This window comes from Molothrus aeneus, chromosome 6 (genome assembly GCF_037042795.1).
Source record: "Molothrus aeneus isolate 106 chromosome 6, BPBGC_Maene_1.0, whole genome shotgun sequence".
Lineage (NCBI taxonomy): Eukaryota > Metazoa > Chordata > Aves > Passeriformes > Icteridae > Molothrus > Molothrus aeneus.
Window position 1 is genome coordinate 28991736 of NC_089651.1, and position 21265 is coordinate 29013000.

A 21265-nucleotide genomic window follows, 5' to 3' on the forward strand; every position below is an offset into this window, starting at 1 on the left:
AGTATTTTTTGGCAAGAAGGGAGGAAATCCAGTGAAGCTACTAGTAAGCTTGCTTTGTGACTGGAGCATGACTAGCAAGAGGCATCAAGGTCTGGTGGGATGCTGCTGCTACTTTGATTTACCAGTCACAGAAGACATGATCAGCTCTGGCAGAACAGGCAAAGTCCCACACATTCCACCAACTCAGAGTCTGCTGGGGATCAAATGGTACACAGTAAGAAAATAGCAACTTAGTATTATGCATACAAATGTGGTGTATAGAAAATTCAGATTATCAGCCACCGTCTTTGAGAAGACTATCTTGCTATAAAGATGTACTTATTTCAAAGTGCTTGTTTTTCCATCTCCATTTTTCCAGTCCCTACCAACATCTCTAAGCAAATCAATGGATATGAAATAGCAATTGTCAAAAGCGTTCCTAGCAGCAAACATAAATTCTTCCCTTCTGTCTTTGTAGCTTCTCATTCCAAACACCCACAAGGTAAACACAGCTGAACTGAAACAAGCCAGGATTGGGAAACTGTTCAAAAACCAAGCTCCTTCCACAGCTGGCAAGAAAAGTGTTCAGAGAAGATGTGTAAAAGAAGCTCTCACCCTTTGAAATACTATTTGTCCTTTGACAGTTTCACTATAGCCACTGGAATCAATGCACAGGCATGGCAAAATATCCAGCTGAAAACGCATGTAATAAGAATTTTTAAAAAAATCAGAAGTAGCAACTGCCAAGACAGAACTCATTTGTAGCCCTTGATGCCTAATAAAAAGGTAGAAAAATATTAAATATCATTCTGTCCATTTGATATAAGAAGAAATTATAAAACATACAATCCCAAACCCTACAGTGTAACCATTTTCAAAAACAAAATCTTCAGGAAAGAAATCAGGTCTCCTCAAGGACTACTAAACTTCAATCTTGTTTCTCTGCAATTCACTGCTTTTAGCAATAGGAAATACAAGACTGTACATATTCTTTGCTTCTTGTTAATATTCCCTTGCAAATTAGAGAGGTTCTTTGTTTTGTAACAATTAAAAAGCCAAGTTAAAGCTACAAAACAAAACAAAGATCCTCCCAATGCTTTATTATGGGGTTCCTTTTCATAGGAAGGTTTGGGTTGAAAGAGACCCTGAAGATCACCTGGTTCCAAACCCTCTGCGATGGGCAGGGACACTTTCCACTAAATCTTGCAGTGCTACCCTCTCTTCTGCTTCTTGCATGCCAGCTGTTTTTTTAATATTATTTGTGACATTTCATTAAGTTTCATTTATTGTTCTGAGGCACTTATTTGCTCAGCATACTCAAGTGGCTTTCTTCAGCTACATCTTATCTCTACAGCATCATTAGTCCTGTCAGAGCAGTTCTTGCTAAAGCAGCAGTATTTCTCAGGGCAGTGTACATTTCACAGGATAACAACAGTGTGAAAACACTTAATTGAATTTTGGTTCTGTAAAGCACCAAGAATCACACCTCAGTGACCACATTTTACTTGGATCATTCTTGACTTCAACAGGCCAAGTCTGACAGATACTATTATAATTTCCTGCCAGCCAGACCTTGAGGTCTAGGACAGTACCTTACAGAAAAGGAGAGGGTGTTGCAGGCCAGGTTCTTCCAGACAATTCAGCTGATTTTCAGATGCTGTTCCAAATCCTGTTTCCTTGACTACCACAAGAACCAAAATAACATGAGACCATTTTGTTTGTTGTCCTATCCAATTCCACACAGCATTTACAGCATCAAGTTGGAGATATTTCAAGTCCCTCCTGAGCTTCTCACAGATTTTTCTCCTCCTTTCTCAAATCTTACTGCTCCTCCTCACAGCCATCTTCCACCAAACACACACAAGTAAATTCCTGCTCAGCTCCCAGCATTCCCTCACATCAGATAATAGTTTTAACTCCTGTTCCAACCACCTAGCTCCATAAAAGAGATAGTGTTAGCTGGGGTTCGCAAAGTGTGTTTTGTTTTTCTTTGGTTGAGTACTTTAAGTCATAGGATTTGGGGGCTTTTTTAAAGCATTTAACTGTGAGGAGAGTTTCTGCACATTTCAGCAATGTTTAATGGTATTATTACATCTACTATGTTAGTAGATAATAATAGTATCCACTACATTGCTACTTGCTCCTTTTTATCTAAATTGTCAAATCCAGCAGGACAACATTTCAAACTTGATTTCAAGAGCTGCAAAACCATCTTATCAGAGAGAGACCTATCAGAATGAAATGCTGATTTTACACTGCAAGATGTCATTAGAATAGCTTAATTCTGTGATCCTCTGAAAAAGATGATGAGGTGGGAAAGCCAGATTATTCAAAAAAACCCACAAAATAATTACTTAAAGGATTTATTTATTTATAGGTTCATGATTCCCTAGAGCATAAAATCTGTTCCACCACCTAGGTCAACACCGACACTGATTTAGCAGACAGATTTCACAACCACCACCTGACTCAGGCTTTGGAAAGGAAACAGTAAGCAAGACGGTGGGAGAAGTTATAGCCTGTCAGCTAAAAACAACATAATCTTTCCCAAATCATGCAAGAACAAAGCAGTTTCAAGTTCCTACACAGAAAAGCCTATTTCAGATGCTCCCTAGGGAAGAATGCAGTAGAGGAAGCTGTTGCAGCATGCCTGAGTGCCACAGGAAGTGCTCTGCTGAGCACAAAGGAGAAAAATTCGTGAGCGCTCCTGGCTTCCTCAGAGCTGGGGCCAGAGCTCCGAGGAATGCCGAGTACACCCTGGGGAGCCCTCACCCTCACACAGCTGGACCCAGACCTGCCCCCCACATCATCACATGAACATACGAGGTAGGAAGCAAGTATCCAAATCCCAGCTCTTCCCCAGTATCAGTGCTCCCATCTAATACTCCCTGAACTTAGCAAAAAAACCCCAAGCCCACCAGAGGGGAGGGCAGAGTTATGCTCGCTCTCCCCACAGAACCAGTCGCTGAACGTGCCTTACACCTTCCCAGTCCTCACCAGGCTTCTCCCTATCAGTCCTGACGTCTGACACGCACAGGCCCTGGGCACTGACTCAGCAAGCCCCACTTCTGTGAGGATGCAGCTCACAAGCAGATCATCTCACACTTTCAAGAAAAACACAAGATCTCTCCACACATAAGGCAACCCATATCCTCATGCATTTTCCCAGGTCACTTTCCCAGGGAGCTGAAGAAAGCGTTTCCTGCACAGCACTCCCCAAAGAGAGGGCTCAGTTCAGGCTCAGTTCTGAGGCACCAGCCACCCACACAAGGCTGGCAGACAAGGCACAGAAAGGAAGATGAGGTTTAAACCAGATGTGCAGGCCACTGACTTCAGACCACTCTGTCACAAGGTCTACATCTGAACAGTTGCTATGCTAATCAATTCCTGAACTAAGAAGTCTTTCTTCCTCATTTACATGTTCACTAGTTAATGATATTCACTAGTTAATGCAGTTTTTCTTTCTCCCTGTAGCAGATGTTGTAATTTCTCTCGTCACATGTTCTGGACTGTAATTCAGTAGAGAGGCAATAAACCACCAAGAGTGGCCAGATGAAGTTCACCAACAGACAAAAATGAAGACCTCAGACACAGTGAAAATAAACGGTGCACAGATAGCATCCCTACAACAACTCTTTCTGAGCAGTAGAATGTCTGTGTCAGGCTACTCTCTAATGTCTCTGCAGCTGCTCAGAGTAGCTCAGTCTATCAGAGGGTTTGGCAAAAATGCCCAGACAGTGCTGACAGGTTTCTTGGTAGTGGAGTGAAAGCTTCCCATGCAAATTTGAGATCCATTTACTGTAAGGTTCAACCTCTTTACAATTAGTAAAAGTTTCCCACACAAAGGAAATGGAAGATTTGAAGAAATCATACTAAAAATAGCAAAACCACTGCTCCCCAGAGAGAGACACACTTGGGAACTCTCCCAACTGTGTATGCAGACTCCTTGAGAATGCTTAAATAACATGCCTGGGAACTAGTGGGAAAAACAGCATGGAGGGAAGTTATTTGATGCTGATAAATGAACATCCAGAGCGTAAAATACACTTCCAGAGAAAAAACAGGAGTCCATTTACTAAATCAATCAGTTACTATTCTGTAACTGATTTCTTTTTCATAGCAATATAGAAAATTTCGCAGAACAGCACATGCATTTAATCAGGAAGAATAGGTATTACATAGAAACAATATATACAGCAATCTGAGAGCTCTGAATCCAAACCTGAGCACTTGGGCCAAGTTTGCTAGGAACACATGGGGTCTTGAACCCATGTATCATCTAGGAAGCCTAACAGACCAGCAGCAGGTATTACAAATCATTCTGATACTAAAGACAGAACTCCTTTACCCAGACCTTTCCTGGGTTTGTTCAGTTGTTTTCCTATCTCCTCCATATGATTGGGGAAAATGATATTTGAAGTTTTTAGGGGAAGGAAATAAGACAAAACCCACTGTCTTAGTAGTAAGGTAACAGGCACTGCAGAACCATGTTCAGCAGGCAGCAGGGAGCTACCAGGACCAATGACAGTATAAAAATGCCAGCCCCTTCTTTCAAACTTCTGGTAATTTTCTGTCCTTCCAATCTGCTCCACCTCCATACAATTTGCTCAGCACAGAGGAATTACTCTTTCTTACCATATAGGATCCCACAGACACTGTCAGAACTTTCTTCCTCTTGCCAATTATAGCCAAAGACTGTTCAAAGACTGTTGTGCTCAATTACACAGCACTCATATCATGTTAGACAGCCTGCAGCACCATCCTTTATTCTGCCCTGTGTCCACCCCTGCCTTTCCTGTTAACTTCTTAGAAAAGGCTACTTTAGTCACACTTAGTATTGGGGATGCTACTCACAAAACCAGCTACATTCTGGCAGCTGACATGGAGAGCAGATGACAATGATCCTAAGAGACAGAGAGCTCAGAGACAGAGAGACAGCTTAGCCTCTGTTGAAAGTACTTCAAGTTTGGGAAAGAAGGCAGAAGTGTTAAAAGTACCTACTTCCCAAATGGACTTCCTCATAAATAATCTGATTCTTTCATCAGGGTATTAATGAAATACTTAATAGTCCCATTTAAACTTAAGAATTCTTGTGTCCTCCCAAATCACTACTTACTGATTGGAACACCCAGCTGGAGTTTGACAACACATCCTCCAGCTAATACCACTTTTTTCTGTGCATGCACACAAGAGCCTTCTAAAATCTCAAAAGGGATATATTAGTACCAATGTAGGAATGCCCTTTTCCAAAACCTCTGGATTACATGGATCTTTTTACCTAGGATCCAGGCATTTCCAAATAACTATTTCTAAAATACATGTTCAAGAATTAGCACTGTCAAGATACATATTTTCATTCTCTCATAGTCACCCAGCAACAAACCTCAAAATAGGTCCTCAGTTCTTAACCTAATGCTGCAATTGTGTAAAAGCTATTTTGTGGCTAAACACCATTATACTGTGTGAACTCCCACCAGAAGTCAAAATTATTTCCCAAGAAACAGAAAGAGTATTTAATGTCTGGAAAACTAGAGTGTTCCTTCAAAAGATAGCCTGACTTCTCTTCTTGATGCATTTTTTTTTGGTATCTTGTCTGAGAACAAAGAAAGCAGAAGTCTCCCAGGCACTGAGAGAAGTCCTAGATTATGACAGTGGACCTTTTTCTCTCCCATTTTTTGTCCCAGTCTATAAGCCTTTATCAGACAGTAGGGTAGAGGTGTCTGCTTATATCAAATGCCATGTTCTACTTTCACAGTCCTGCCCCCACAAGCATCCAAACTTAAAACCTTAAACACAAATCACAGCAACCTAGTTACTGCACATCAAAGCTGTCACTGTCACTCATTCTCAGGGGAGAAGAGACAACCAGACAGTTGACATTCATTCTTTAGCTCACAGCGTAAACAGAAACCAAATCACAATATCTCTTCTGCTGCTCTGGTAAGGCATTGATCCCACACTACCCTGCAACAAACACACTACCAGGACTAGACTACAACTGCACCTGTTTTCCTCTTAATAGCTGTGCTTTTTGAAGTTATCTCTTACAGGTGTTTTTAAACTCCTTATCACAATGAAAGTCACAGCAGTGTGTAGAACAAACTCCAACAAGAGCATTTCTCTGTTACAGAGGCAGTTTGTGACCACATACCTTCTTATACAAGGGCGCATAGCTCTGCCAATTACAGAATTGCTTGCACTGAAAAGCAAAGAAACATTCAAGGCTTTATTTTAACACAATTAGAGCAGCTTGAAAGTAAGAAGCTGTCATCATGTGGCAGGAAAAACTACATGGGCTGATGTTATGTGTTCCAAAGACCACTGCTTGGAAACTTCTAATCCCAGTCTAGCACATGTACTGGCAACAGATTTCCAGTCTGGACTCTGCAAAAAGCTCCCAGAAAAGCAGTTTTTTCCATAACAGTCCATTCTGACAGAAGGTCATGTGGCTGCAGATAGAAAATTTAGACATAACAAGTGACTTGCTCTCCTCAGTAAAAATGGTCAAAAGGAAGGTTCATGGCAACGGGAACATAACATAGCAAGCCCCTTGAGCAACAAGATCATAGTGAGTTTCTGCCTAGAGGTGCAAAATGCCTGCACTGGCAGGGCCATACTGCAGTAAAGGAGATCTCCAGGGCTGCAGTGGCTGAGAGGAACAGCAAGGATGGTTTTGCAATAGGTGCAAATAGGTGCAGATGGTATTGTCTGAGGATACATAGACACCAAGAGGAAAAGGCACACAGTACTACACTGTCTTCCTGAAACAACTCAGAACAGACTGCCATCACTGCAAATTGTTTAAGGAAATGGATTTAAGCCTTCTTTCAAATGCTTCCTCAGTCTGCTTATGGTCAAAGCAACCTTTGGAGAAAGCCAGCTTCAGTGCCTGTTCATGGATTTCCAAATGTTACTTAGTTGCTCTGTTAGAGTAATTTCATGTTACCCAGTTGTCATGGGAATTTTGCAGCTCTCCTTCAGTAATATACTGCCTACAAACTTAAGCAGCAGAATACTAAATCACTCTTTCAGATTGTTAAACACACTGAGCAAAATTTTCAGCAGCATTTGCATGATTTGAGACATCCTCTCCCTAGCGATTACCAGTGGGACACAAGCACTTTGGAAAATTTCATTTGATGGTAATGTACCTGACATCAGAGCCATCCCACCATGTATCTTCCTAATTTAAAGAAGATGCACTACTGTTTTTCTTTGCTATTTACTTGCTTAGCTGCTATATCACTTTATAAAGACCTGTTCAAGCTGACAAAAGAACAAACAATTTAGTGGAATCTAAACTATACCATCAAGAAGAGAGAAATTTCTGACACGTGCTTTATTTATTGTGCTAAGACCCTTTCCTGGCAATCTGCCCCATCTCCTTTCTCCCACCTCATCCACTCTTGCTGCTTGTTACACAGAATCCTATTACTTGGTATAGCCATTTCCTTTCCGTATTTTTTTTTCTGACAGGAACAAAAGAAAGAACAACTTTATTTTTATAAGGATCTATTTAAAAATCAGTACCTCACTTGCTTCCCTGCATCTAGAATTGCATCGTATATTGTCCCGGTTTCTCCCCCTCAATACATCAGAGGCAAATTAATTCAGTTCTCAACATCTGACACAGAGCACTTGCAATGAGGGATATAGTGGTTAAGGTCTCATGTCTTCAATTATTTTTACTGAATTGCCTCCTCTATTAAAATTTGCAGTCTTGTAAGAAGTACATTTGAAAAAAGCCACAAGTTTGCTACTAGCTATTTCCAAGTAATTAAATTCATTAATCCAAACAGGGAGCAAGGGAAATAAAACTACTTTCTCCTTCATGCTTTCCCCTCCTCTTACTCCATAATAATTATAAATGCTCTTAACTCACAAAATATTATGACCAGTGCTTATTCATTTGGGTTTTTGCTGTCCTTATCTTTCTTTTGCAAGCCTTAAAACAGTAATTGCCCTGAAATCAAAAAGAATAAGAGGGTTTTCCCCACAGTAAACATGAAACTTCATCAGCCTCTCAGAAACAAGGCTGTTTGTTGCTTCTTGCATTCTTTAGTTCTTTGGTTTTTAGTTCACAGGATTCAGATTTACAGTTTTCCTTTTTCTGCAGCCTGCTTCCACAATGATACAGCATATTTCATTTCTAGCATCACTACCAGAAAAGGAGTTTGGAAAAGAGGATGCAGAAGCTCACACATCCCAAGACCAGACACATGTAGGTGCACAGGAGCTAAGCTGAACTGTAAATCCAAAAACCTAGAGCTGGTAGCACAGCAGCTCAGTGACTAACTTCCCCATGAGACAGCTGGGCGCTTTGCATAGCCGTGTGTGCTGCTGCATCTGCAGAAACAGGAAAAAGGAGAGGACAAGACAGACCAACCACAGCTTTCTGTCCAGCACAGGGCGCCCAGAAGCTCCACCTTTCCTCTGTGCAGTTTCAATTGAACACCTGATGTTTAAGAAACTCCATCTTTGGTGAAGTTTATAGACAGAAGTGCCCTCCACGGAAATACGCAGATTAGAACATGCCTGGAGATGGGCAGAGCTTGAAATACACGGAATAAGCACGCACACATTGTCAGCAGCCACCACACTACTGGGAGGCCTTCCACAGCTCCTGTTTTCACACAGATAAGTTAAATGCCTCCTTTTCTCAGCACACCAAATACCCTGTATTGTGTTTACAGAGGAAACTACTCCTGCTCCTCTCTGGTTCCCAGAAGGAGGGCTTATCTCTGGCCCAGGCCTGCCATCTCCCTCAGGAAGAGCCACAGCTGTGCAGGAGCCATGAGTCATGGGAGAAGGCCCCCAGAGCAAGGGACACCTCAGCACTGCTTTGCACAGCCACTTGCTGAACTACATCCTATGTGAACATGCAAGACAAGTCCTCATGGGCACACACCAGAGATTAAGGCCTGTGAACACTTCAGCCTACCTATAAAACAAATACACACCTTTCTCTGCCTGTTCAACAGTACAATACACACAGCACTGGCAGTACTGCTCCAGACAGAGCTCCAGGCAACCACCAGCATTTCCTGCTGCACACCCTCCAAGTGTACTCAGTCAGGGTAAGGGTTTCTGTTTTGGACACTGAGGGCCACTTAATAATTTTAGGGCTCGCGCGTTTGGAGAGATTGTACAAAGCAGTCCTGCCTCACCCTGACAGGCAAAGAAGGCAGTTCCCTTTGTTCTGCTCCCCAGGGACTGTCAACCAATCTGTCTGTCCCAACCTGCCATTTCTATAGCAAATGGAACTGGAGAGGAAGTAGCAACCACATTGATTTTCCACCAGAGTCCAGTATTTTTAGAGCCTTAATGCAAGTTTCCAGCACAACTAAGATCACAAAGGGTAAATGAACTTAGTGAAAAACAATCAACTGAATATTGATCAGAGGTGAGGGTAATGCAACAGAATTGCAAGAGTCAGGAGCTAAGTTTCACAAAATAATTTTTGTTGCTAAACAAGACCTTATAAAAATACAATCACTTCCCAAGGAACCACCCTGAAATCCTGTGCCTGGGCACAGAAAGGATTTTTTCATGACACAAGATGAGTGGAAGGCAGACAATTAATAGGATGCATGTGCTGCCCATTTCCTTCAGTTGAAATACACAAGACAAACTAGTATAATGTAACTTCTTCCTGTAAGCATGACTACAGGATAGCTCTCTCTAGCACAGAGCTATGATCACAACACAGACCCTTTAACTTTTCCATCAGGAAATCAGGCAGTCACTCCAAATCAGTAAGAAAGAATGCTATCAGAAACAACCTTATATCTGCCAGCTCACATTTAGGCCAATAAACAACCAGCTTCCTTGCAACAACAACAACCCACTTTTAACATGGCATCAACCCTTCAGGATCTACGGGGGATGGGGGGGGAAACGACCGAGGTAACCAGAAAGCAGCATTTCAAGTAACAGCCAAAATAGCCTCCCCTCAGAACCCGGGGGTTGTGGTAATCCCCTTTTTGAAATGCTAATGTCATTACAACCATAGCACCAGAAGACAAGCATGGGGCCTGAATGACAGAGCTTCTGCTGCGCCCTTACACAGATGATTTAAACTGAGCCTTTTGTAACTCTCCTCCCCCAAGCTCCCTGCCCGGCATCATGCTTGACAGGAGCTGCAGCTGCCATCCGACCCTCCCGAGGAGCAGGGGTGCAAAGATCAAGCTGATGAATTGATGCGTGCGGGCCGGGGCGCAGCAGCCGTGTGCTGCAGCCTTGTGCTTGCTGATGCCACAACAAAGATGGGCTCGGGGAAGACTTGAAACAAGACAAAGCAAAAGGTCCCCAACTGCTCTCTTGCTACTGCTAAACAGCTGCACAACAGTAAAAATCATTACAGCTGGTCATTAAACTGGGCACAGCACATAGCAGTGCAGGAGAGCACGGCTCAAATAAACTAATCAGCATAAGTACATCTATCCTTCCACCCGGGGAATCAGCTCAGCCTTGGGAGGAAATCCCTCCCATGGAGAAAACTACTCCAAAGGGACAGGAAACAGTCAACTTGCCCAGCAAAAGCAACTGGAAGTATTTGCTGTGATGAGATTGGAGATCACACCAGGCACCACAAGTTTCATCTTGCCATCACATGATATTTAACAACTGACAGATGGTTACCAGAGGGCTTTCTAGTTTTGTTTTCAATTCAGTTTTCATTACCTCTGATACCATTCACGGAAAACCAACTTCAAGTGATGATTCTGTTATAAATACTACAGGATTTACTGCAAAAATGTTTCCTGTAACTTACCATTTCCTACCATCACCCACTGTATGAAAAAAGAGATCACCACCACAATGCCTGAGAAGTAAATCAAGCTAAGTTTCACACCAGGTGGAATACAGGTAAACTGGAAAAGCAAACTACAGACTGAAACATTTGCCATTCACAAACACTGCTGCATTTACAGCAATTCCCACTTCACCGTGACAGTGGGTGAAGCTACCCTAACCCCACAGTCAAAGCAGGAGATCGTCCTGCTCTGCTCTGCACTGCTGTGGCCTCACCTCCAGTTCTGTATGCAGTTTTGGGCACCACAATATAAAAAAGCTATTAAGCTACTAGAGAGTGTCCAAAGAAGGGCCATGAGGATGGTGAAGGGTCTGGAGGGGAAGCCATGTGAGGAGCAGCTGAGGTCACTTGGTCTGTTCAGCCTGCAGGAGACTGAGGGGAGACCTCATTGTGGTCTTCAGCATCTTCACAAGGGGAAATGGAGGTGCAGGCACCAATCTCTTCACTCTCGTGACCAGTGACAGGACTTGAGAAAATGACATGAAGTTGTGTCAGGGGAGGTTTAGGTTGGATATCAGGAAAAAGTTTTTCAAAAGGGTGTTTGGGCAGTGGAACAGGCTCCTCAGTGAAGTGGTCACAGTACTAAGCCTGAGAGAGTTCAAGAAGCATTTGGACAAGGCTCTCAGGCACTTGTGTGACTCTTGGGGTGTTCTGCGCAGGGCTGGGAGTTGGACTTAATGTTCCTGATGAATCTCTTCCAACTCAGCATATTCTATGAGTCTATGAAATACGTAAGAGCCCCTCATCCCACTCCTGCTTAGGTGTTTTAACTCTTACCTATAGAGAAGTATCTGCATTTAATGAGGAGGCCAACCTCTACTGCTGCAGAAAGAAGAAAGGTGATAGACCCTTCTGGAAAGAGAGATGTGTTTGGTTTCATTTGTGCACAGTATATGCTGGCAAGCAGGTTTGAAACTCTGGGTTCAGTGGCAGCTTTTTAGAAATAAAACCACAAAAGCTCAGATTCTGCAGGCATCCTCCCTTGGTGCTACTAACGAAAGTCAGGAGAAAAATTTCCTCCATCTGAAGCAACTAATTAAGTCAAGAGTTGAGCGGATGGAAACAGACTTAATGATAAGATGCTTTTGGCTGTCAGAGGATGTAGAACAGACATTAATTTTCATCCTCTCAAATCCCTTCATGGCAGCCAATGCAGCCAAGCATGAAATACTCCTGACCCGCCTCAGACAACTGGCCAGAGGTATGCAGTAAAATAGCTATGAATTTGCTCACCTTGACTGTAGTCAGAGAATGAATCTTTTCACAACACCCCTAGTTATAGCAGCTTATACCAATCCCTCTTTGTTTTACTAACAGCAAGAACCAAGGATGCTAAAAGCAGCCCTACCTGTGTCCTAGATGACAGGCTGCAATGTTCCTTTTCCCCCATGCAGTCATACCACTGCCTACCCAAGGACTCAAACAAAGGATCAGCTCATGACCTTTAAGCAGAAAAGACCTGGTTAAAGTGGGAGCAGACATGATTAAGGCAATACTGACAGAAAAACATACAACAAAAAACCAAAAAAACAAAGCCAAAAAACCCCAACAAAACAAACAAAAAAGTCCAGTTTTCTGAAAAGGTGCTCTAGCCCTGAGGAGTTTCCACAGCTGGAGGCATGTGCCAAGAGGCAGTCAGTTCTCCAGGGAGCCAAGAGCAGGCAGGGAGACAGAACATCCCCCAGGAGCTAACCTCTTCCAGCACAGCCCCCACACTGCACTCCCAGTGTTTGCCCAGCAGAGGCATGGCCTGGTGCCAGCAGGCAGCGATCGGGCCACCACTGTCCCACACAGCACAAGTGCACTAACAGGGCCTGCCCTGCCCGGCTTGTGATCTGCCTCTATGGTTTCACTACCGCTCCAGTGACCAAAATTTATAAGGGTCCTGTACCCACAGAGAACTCAGCTCTCCCAGCACTGGACATCTCCCCTCAACTGTTCCAGAAGTGGAGTCCAGCTTGCTAAATGCCATGGAGGAAACAGTCCCCATCAAAGCACGAACTGTCAACTCGAAAATAATATTTAAATATTTGAGAAGTAAATGCAAATAAAGAGATTCAAAATGAGAAGGCTCAAAGGTCAACCCAGCTTTGTGCTAATGGCATTAACATTTGCAGCAAGACTAGTTTGCTGGGAAAGGCAAAGAACTGGAGGACTAAAAGAATAAAGTGTAAAAAACCAAACTTGCCACCTTGATGGATTTCACTAAGACTTGCTCTTAAAGGCATACTCAGCTTGTGATGATATTCACATGCAGGTTGTGATGATATTCAAATTTCTCAGCTTATATATGAAAAATTAGTAATTTCCTCATTTGAGAGAAAAGTGACAGCTGAACCCAAACAGGCAAATGATAAACATTTTACCTTGTCTTAGTATCTTACAACCTAAATCTTTACACCAAAGAAAGGGTTTACAGTGAAACCTGAAGGTTGTCTTCCAGATGCATTCAACTGTTACTTTTGTTCAGGAAAGCAAAACCAGGGACAGAAGGGAAGTACTGGCTTTAGGATAATAGAGCATTACAGATACTTTACACACTTTGCCTGTGCAAAAGAGAAGATGGGCTGCAGCACAAAGCATGGCTCAGCACAACTCGTACAGTACAGCTCCTTTTCCAAAAGCACACCAGCAGCCCAAAACTTGAACTGCTGGAGACTGGTTACACAGCAAGGGCATCCCCAGGGCTCTGAGTTTCAAAGATAGCTGTTCCAATGTTACAAGAGGAATGGGCACAAGGAAACTGTTAGAAATCCACATTTCTTTCCTCCCATGACAGAGATATATCAACAGCTGTGAGTTTTGTATGACACACCAGAAGCACATTTCTAAAGGTCTCTGCAGTATCAGCTAAGTCTCCTGGAGGTTAAATCTCCAACATGCTGGTGGTCCAGAATAAAGGCAGCACTAGAAGTCACTTACCCAACCCTAACATAATTTCATTCCACACTTACAGTGACATACAGACACCACCTGGAAGGAATCATCATCAGCAAGGAGTGTTGACAAGGATCTAGAGTTAGGCAGCTTCAATAGTTTATCTTCTTCACAAAAAGGGTTCCTCTACACCTGACCCTTAAAAAATAAACACATATTTTTCTACTAGAGTTCTCCCTCCCAAGGCAATACTATTCTCAACTGTTCTAATCTACTTGCATCAATAAAACACTACCTTCTTTTAGGATTTGCACTACTTAACCACCAAACCACTAATTTGCTTTATAAACCACTAGGATCTTTGTGACAACTGCACTCCTGGAAACAGTCACTCTCCTGTTTTGCTGCACTCCTGTCCCCCTCCTCTCCTTCCTAGAATTTTATTCTCTGTTGATTCTCATTCACGTTCAATCTCTTCTACCACCTTCCTACAAACCCCATTTGCCTTACAACATTGGTAAGAGCACAAAAAAGTTTTACTCTCTTTCTGGACAGTTATATCAGTGTCTAAGGATATGTCTGACACAAAATTCTTTACACACCATGTTGGTCTTCTTATCAGGACATTGAAAATGGTCTTTCTAGCCAGAAATGCAGCAGCAGCATTCGACTTTCTAATTATGACTCTGCATGTGTCAAAGCTTACCATGTTCCGTCCCTGTCTGTGGGCTGAAAACTCAAGACAACATCCACCAGAGGGGCTTATCTCACTCTACAGAAAGGCAACATTTTTCAAGTAAGACATATTTTTCCCTTTACTGATGAAGTAAAAGATGTATCTCAAAAGCAGCAGTAATGGTATTTTTTTGCTTTGGAACAAGAAATATTTTTCCCAATTGAATTAAGATGACTGGCTAGACCTAAAATGCTGAGCCCACAGGATTTCAAGATGCTCTTTTGTTACCCTACTGTTCAATTCTTTGGCTTGTGCTCCCACTGAAATGCTTCTTACTATGCCACATGGATAAACACACTTATTTTTGCATTCACAGCATTGAACCTATAGAGAAGAAACACAGGAGACATCTCCATCCAGCATCAGCCATGCCAAAGTACACAAGAAATAAGGGAGCATCCCAATAACCTCTTGAGATTAGGCACTCTTCTCAGTACAAAAAATCCAAAAGTTCCCCTTCCCATTCCATAATAAAAGGATCACTGTACTAGGCTGGGCCAAAAGCTCATTTTATTCTTCAACAGTTTAGCAACAAGCCCGCTCCAGCCCACCAAGCACATCCTGTAACTCATCTGTGCAACCCCACACCTAAGGGGTTACTTCAAATCTCCTTAACAACATCTGGAAGCAGTCCTTCAACTCCAGTGCAACACTTTGCAGAAGCAGAGCCTCAGGAATTCCTGTTTGCAGGGGAAGATGAATGCTCCCCAGAGGTTTCAGTTCATTAAAAGGAAAACATGGTTTTATATGCAGACCAACACACAAAGATAAGCACATATACAACCTCTTGTGACAATGCCATAATCCTGTTCCAATTACTTTCACAAAGGTACAAACATTTCTGAGCTTGCTGTTCAAGAGCCTTTAATATCATCTGCACTCTGGACTATTGGCAACTTGTTACCAAGCCTCAACTAGACACAGATTCCCAGGTTTAGCAGAGCCTTGACAGATTTGGCCACAAAAGTTGAAGACTCAACAATCTACAGTTTCCTACTTTGCCCTACTCCTTGTTTCTTCCTTGCCACCCATGTCAGCATGCTGAGGTTATACCCACAGCTTTACATACCACACACCAGCTATCCCAGCAGTATTTGCAGTTACAGCCCAGGCTGAAGTTTGCCACAGTTCCACAGCAAATGCACTTCTTGCTCTGCCATCCCCACGGCAGAATCACTATCAGATGGCAGCATGAACAGGAAATGGGAACTACTTGTGTTACTTCAGTTAGATGTAAGGGCTGGAGAAGCAATGGCAGACATGGGTTGCACAGATGAAAAACATTCCACATATTCTAAAAAATAGTGCCTCAGCTGCCCTGGGAACCAGTGCAGGATTCAAAAGGGAGAGAAAGCAGGAAAGGAATTGGGACAAGGTGATAAACAAGCAAACTTTCTTCTATCCCACTGGCAGGAGTTTTCCTGTAATACTAGGGAAAAACCCAAACTTGTCCCAAATGATTGCCTCTAGCAAATAAAAAGGAAAAGACTGAGTGAAAATAGGAAGAGACAGAGAAATGTGTATCTTCAGACTAGCCAGCAGCAGTCCTCAAGGAGGACCAGGATGATGATGATGAGTCAGAACCCGGACTATAGTTCACAACTAGTTTCTCCTGAAGAACAAATGGCACTTAGCACCCCTCCTGCTTCTCTCTACAATGAAACTCATACCAGTTTCCATCTTTTGCATTTTAACCCAAGAATCCGCAATGAATTGGACCAGACAACTCCTGAGGTTTTTCCTAAAACAGCTGATTTTCCTGCTAGCAACCATAAGCCAAGAATTGAAAGCCCCTTAATATTATATGTATGTGATACTGCATTTCTTGCCAGGAGTAATATTGAAGCAGTGAATAAAAAAAGAGGTTTCAGATCCCATCAGCACTTCTCTTAACCCCCACTTTCTGAAGACCAAAATTTGGTAGGTAGCAAAATTCCCCTCCAATGTCTTTAAATTCTTCTTCATTAATCCATTCCCCTCAGATTTTGTTCCTGTGGTGGTTTTTTTCAGGGTTTTTTTGGTGAGGTTTTTTTTGTTTGGGTTTTTTTGGGTTGTTTTTTTGGTTTTTGTTGTTTTGGGGTTTTTTTAGTTTTTGGTTTTTTCAGAGGAGGGGAAAAGTTCAGACTAAACAAATCCTATTTCAGAGTTTAACAAAAAACGTACAGAAAATTTTATTTTATATATTTAGAAGAGATAAGGAAATCAAATAGGCTTCCCAACTGCTTCCAAAGTTGCATGCATCCATAACATTGCATGCATTCATAACATGGCCACTGGAATGACTTTAGACTTTTTCCAAGCACATGAAATGAAAAGCAGGAGTATCCAATGGAATATATCAAGAATCATGCTGAGATGTTCCTTTTTCTTGATTAAAGGAAATGAATTTTTTTTTACTTCAGCCTGTGTCCTCCCTGTCCTCTCAATACTCTGTCAGCCTCTCAAAACTCTCACAAGCAGCATGTCTCTGCATTTAATGAAATATTTATTCTGATTTGTTTTCTTGAGTCATTTGAAGTGAAATGCTGTAGAAGGCACAAGGATCCCTTCCAATCACAGTGAAAGATGGGAAGCTGATCTCCATCTCTTAAACCGAGGGCAGCTGTCATTCCCAAATCCAAGGGTCAAAAATGAAAATGGGACATAGAGATGAATCTCAAGCCTATGCAACACGACAAAAAGTATAATGGGAATCCTAGCTCACAAACACTTATATTAACCAGTAAAATATCACACTCATTTCTCATAGTACAGCAATAAATGTAAGTTTACTCACATGCAGGTCCTTTGGATTTGCTTAGCCAACCTAAGACAGACAAAAGGAGAGTTCAGCATTATTTTTATGCTATCATGGTTTAAGCCAGCAGTTGGCTAAACATCACAAAGCTTCAATTAATTCTTCAGCCACTAGAACTCGTTAAAGTTTAAAAAGTTATGTGGCTTCTTGAGATCCTTATTACTCCCTTCAAGGCATTTACTTAAGTAACACTGCCTGGGTCAGTGTGTGTAGCAGCGTGAATATTATTATCATTATATGAATAGTCTAATTCTGAACCTACCTGCATCTGCTTCCTAGCCATCTCTGCAGCCTGGCCATTATTCTGCAGCTCCTCACCATGCTCTTCCACATCACTCTGCTCTTATTAAGCTCTACAAAGGGACTGGAAAGAGGAATTGCTCCTGAAAATGCTCCCCCTTCTCTCCACAAAGAAAGCCACCCTGCTTTGGGCTGACACTGCAATTCCTCCAAACCCACACTTCCATGAAGCATACAGGTTAGAATCAAGATCATCTGCTCATTCATGACACTTTCCACATTTCTGTCTGGCCATCCAGCGCTACAGTGTCCTTGTTTTCAGGGCCATTGAATTCATCCCTAGCTGTATAAACGCCTTCCTTTCAGCTGCACAATCAGAGACAAAGGAAAGCTCTGCTTCACAGAGATTCCCAGAGAATAGGAGCAAGTCTGGATCTGCTCAATGAGCAGAGAGTGCTCTAACAAGCTGCTCTGTGCAATGCAAACAAATAGCAGCGGTGTCCAAGAGCTTCTGTGCAGAATAACCTTGGCACTGAAACAACCTGAGAACAGCAAGCAGCAGTTTGGCTGCATTTTTGTCACAGACAACACACAGGAATGAAGTTGTTTCAGTTTATTCAAGCTCAATTTATCACTTTAATGGCAATCCTAAAAATTAAAGAGCTAACTTTATAGCATTTTGCACGTGCAGTCAACAAAAATCAGACTGTGTCTAAATCTAAACGGACTTCGATTCACTGAGTCTGCCTTACTATTAATTTTTAAATGTTAATATTTACACTCTTTCCTTTATGGGTATTGATATTTGCTTAATTCAGGATGTTTAATACTTTTACCAACACATTTACTTGCATTTCCCAGGATCAGGTGATGCTATTATCAATAATGAAAGGCCCAACCTGTTTTGATAGGTTTCTGACAGAGCCAGTCATGAATCCAAGAGAGATTATACATTTGGAACATAAATCATAGGAAGCTTTCAGAGTATTTTACAGACTACATGTTAAAATTTAATGAACAACTTAATCTGATCCACTGTCATTCTTCTAAAAATAGCCTGGCCAGGCAGGAGAACCATTGTGAATGAGATATAAATACAAGGCCTTAAGGGACAGAGATGGGAGGGAGAGGGGGTAAAATTACAAAAGTCACAGCAACAAAGAAAAAATAGGGAAGCATTATCTGTGGAAATGCAGATTAAAAGGTTGTCACTGCTCTTCTCCAATGCTTTAAAAACTCCCCATCTCTATCTACTAAGCATCCTGGCTATTAGCTACATTCCAGTTGAACCCTTAAAGAAACAGAAAAGATGAAGAACTAAGTCTCAATATTACTGAGGAACTTTCCAAGTCTCCTTGCTTGCTCATTCCTTCATTATTTCCCACAACTAATCTTGGAGAACTTGCCAGACAAGGAAAAACACTGCAACAGTGATAAAGCTCAAAAAATATTCCTGAGCAGCACTCAAGTTTCCATAAATCCTCCTCTTCTGACACAGCTTCACTGCTTGCCTATTACCAAACGCTGCATTTGTTTTGTGTTAAAATATACATGCATATCTTCCTGTGAAAAGGGAACAGTTTCCCCAAATTCTGCAGTATGTTTAGTGACTAAGCAACTTATATTCATCTCATGGCACTTGAGGATATTTGGATAGACTGTTTGAGACAAAGTGCTGAGGATTTTTCTTAAAAATCCATGCATAAATAAAACCCATTTATTACCAGAGGACAGAGCAGATGCTTGCTGACTGAAAATGAGTCTGCTCTCTGCATTAACCACATGGCAAAGAGAACATCTTCCTGCCCAGATCATGAATATGTCTCTAAGCTTCCTGGAACTTAAGCAATAGAATTTCTAAGCAGCAAAATGACTGCAATACAATATACCTCAGATGGTTTTATACATACGAATCACAAGCTCTGCTTTCTTACTCAGGGCTGAGCCAGGCATTGTCTCCATGCTTGTCTTTTTATGAGCACATTCTTCAGCTTTTATAGCAATTTTGAGCTTGATACACTGGCTCCACATTCAAGATAAGCATTACCACCACGAGATTTAATACAGTCTCCTGCTCCACATTAACGTCGTTTTGCTCTGCTTGCTCTGAATGGCTTTGCTCTGCAAAGTAATAAAGTGAGGATGGCAAGGGGGTTGGGCACCAAGAGGAGGGAAAGCTGATTTTCCAAGCGCCTCGCCAGTACTCTTTGTTTCTCCATCTGGCTCTCTGCTCCTCAGCTGACTTGCTCATTAATGTTACTCATGGCTGGCATGCTGCTGCAGGTGCAGCTCCCTCGGCCCATGACGCATCACTGAGCACACCCATCCCTCCCAGCAATTGCCTTTTGGGTTGCTGCATCCCAGTCTCAGAAAAACTGTACATGGAAGCGCTCCTCAGCAAGCCCTTCCCCAGGATTTCTTCCCCTGCATGTCTTGCCTTCTGCTATGATCCTGGCTCCCCGCTGTTTTCTCACTTCCCCTGCAGGAAATGGTTCCTGCCTAACCACTATAATCCTGCCAGGATTTAGCTGATGATCTGCCTTGATCAGTTCACCACAGCTGGTTTCAGATCCTGAAGCAAAAAGAACACAGAAAAGGAAACAAAATGCAGAATCACTCTTGGGTCTTCTGGCATGCCTAGCTAGTGCTTTTGTAATGTGATTGGATGTCTCAAAAATTATATTAAAAAGGATTGCCAGTATTGTGGCAGCTTTCCCCCATCCAGCAGTCTCTGCAGCACAAGGCATTTGCATACTTATTGCAGTCTCAGCTGAAGGTGCTGCAGTGCCTAATGGGGGCTTCAGATGGCATATCTGACAGGCCTACATCTGAAATGAGGCAGTGACACTATCATCAACAACAGCAAGGCTAGGAAAAAAAACATAGATACCCCAGATCCAAAAATATCTTGTCCCTTTCCCACTGTCAGTAACTATTAATGACAATTTATCATGTTCTTAAGGGTGTCTTCCCCACCCCCTCATTACCTACAAGGCCAAAATCAGGTCAGGAAGACATATAATCCTGAGATATCTGATTTCAGTAGTCTCTCCCTTCCAACTCAAAGAGCCAGGAATAGTAACAGGAAATCAACTCCTCCTCCAGAAGTTTTCAGCACCAGCCAGCTTTTCCATACAGGATCACCTCAACTTTGACAGCACCTGGCAGCTAATGTTTATTCTGCTGTACCACACTGATGCTGAGGAATGTTGGTCACATGACATTCTTGGGTGCCATGATATATCAAATAAATAGAACTTTTTAGAGTTAAGTCAAGAACTGAGGTTTTTCTTTACATAGGCAAGCTAATGCTCTATATTACAACAGCTGCTCAAGTCAAATCTGTATCTTTAGGATTAACTCCTTCAAATCTCTTGCAAAAGCAAACAAAGTTCCTCCTTCCATCTCATGTATCCTATGACCAGACATCTCTCTACAGACAAAAACTAGATCATGGCTGGTCCGAAAAGAAGACATATTTCAGGGTATCCTGGATAACCAAGCACATACTTCACATCATGTACTACGTTCTGAGTATCCAGTACATTTCCTTCCTCCACTTATTTCTAAGAGGCAGATCTCCCATCTCTGATGACATTTTTCATATCATCCCATTCCACTGCTTTTTACACTATTCACAACACTCATCCATCTGAGAAACATCAAAAGATGAGGCGAGACAGAAAACTTAAGCTGAAAAGAGGATCCAGTAGAGGGGCAGAGGTAGCAGTGTTAAGGGGTCAGAAGACAGCATACAAAGAACTACTGAACAGATTCACCAGCTGTGCAAAAGAGCTGGACACAATCTCTGCTTCTATCC

The 21265-nt window shown here is 42.2% G+C and overlaps 1 protein-coding gene across 2 annotated transcripts in view; it reads right to left on the bottom strand.

Moving 5' to 3' along the window:
• SUSD6 (sushi domain containing 6) overlaps positions 1 to 21265 on the bottom strand; it is a 93378-nt gene that overhangs the window by 25291 nt on the left and 46822 nt on the right. For both annotated transcript variants that reach the window (XM_066551842.1, XM_066551843.1), the window contains one exon: positions 17185 to 17214. In XM_066551842.1, the coding sequence (XP_066407939.1) occupies positions 17185 to 17214 (30 nt within the window). The remainder of the gene's footprint in view (positions 1 to 17184; positions 17215 to 21265) is intronic.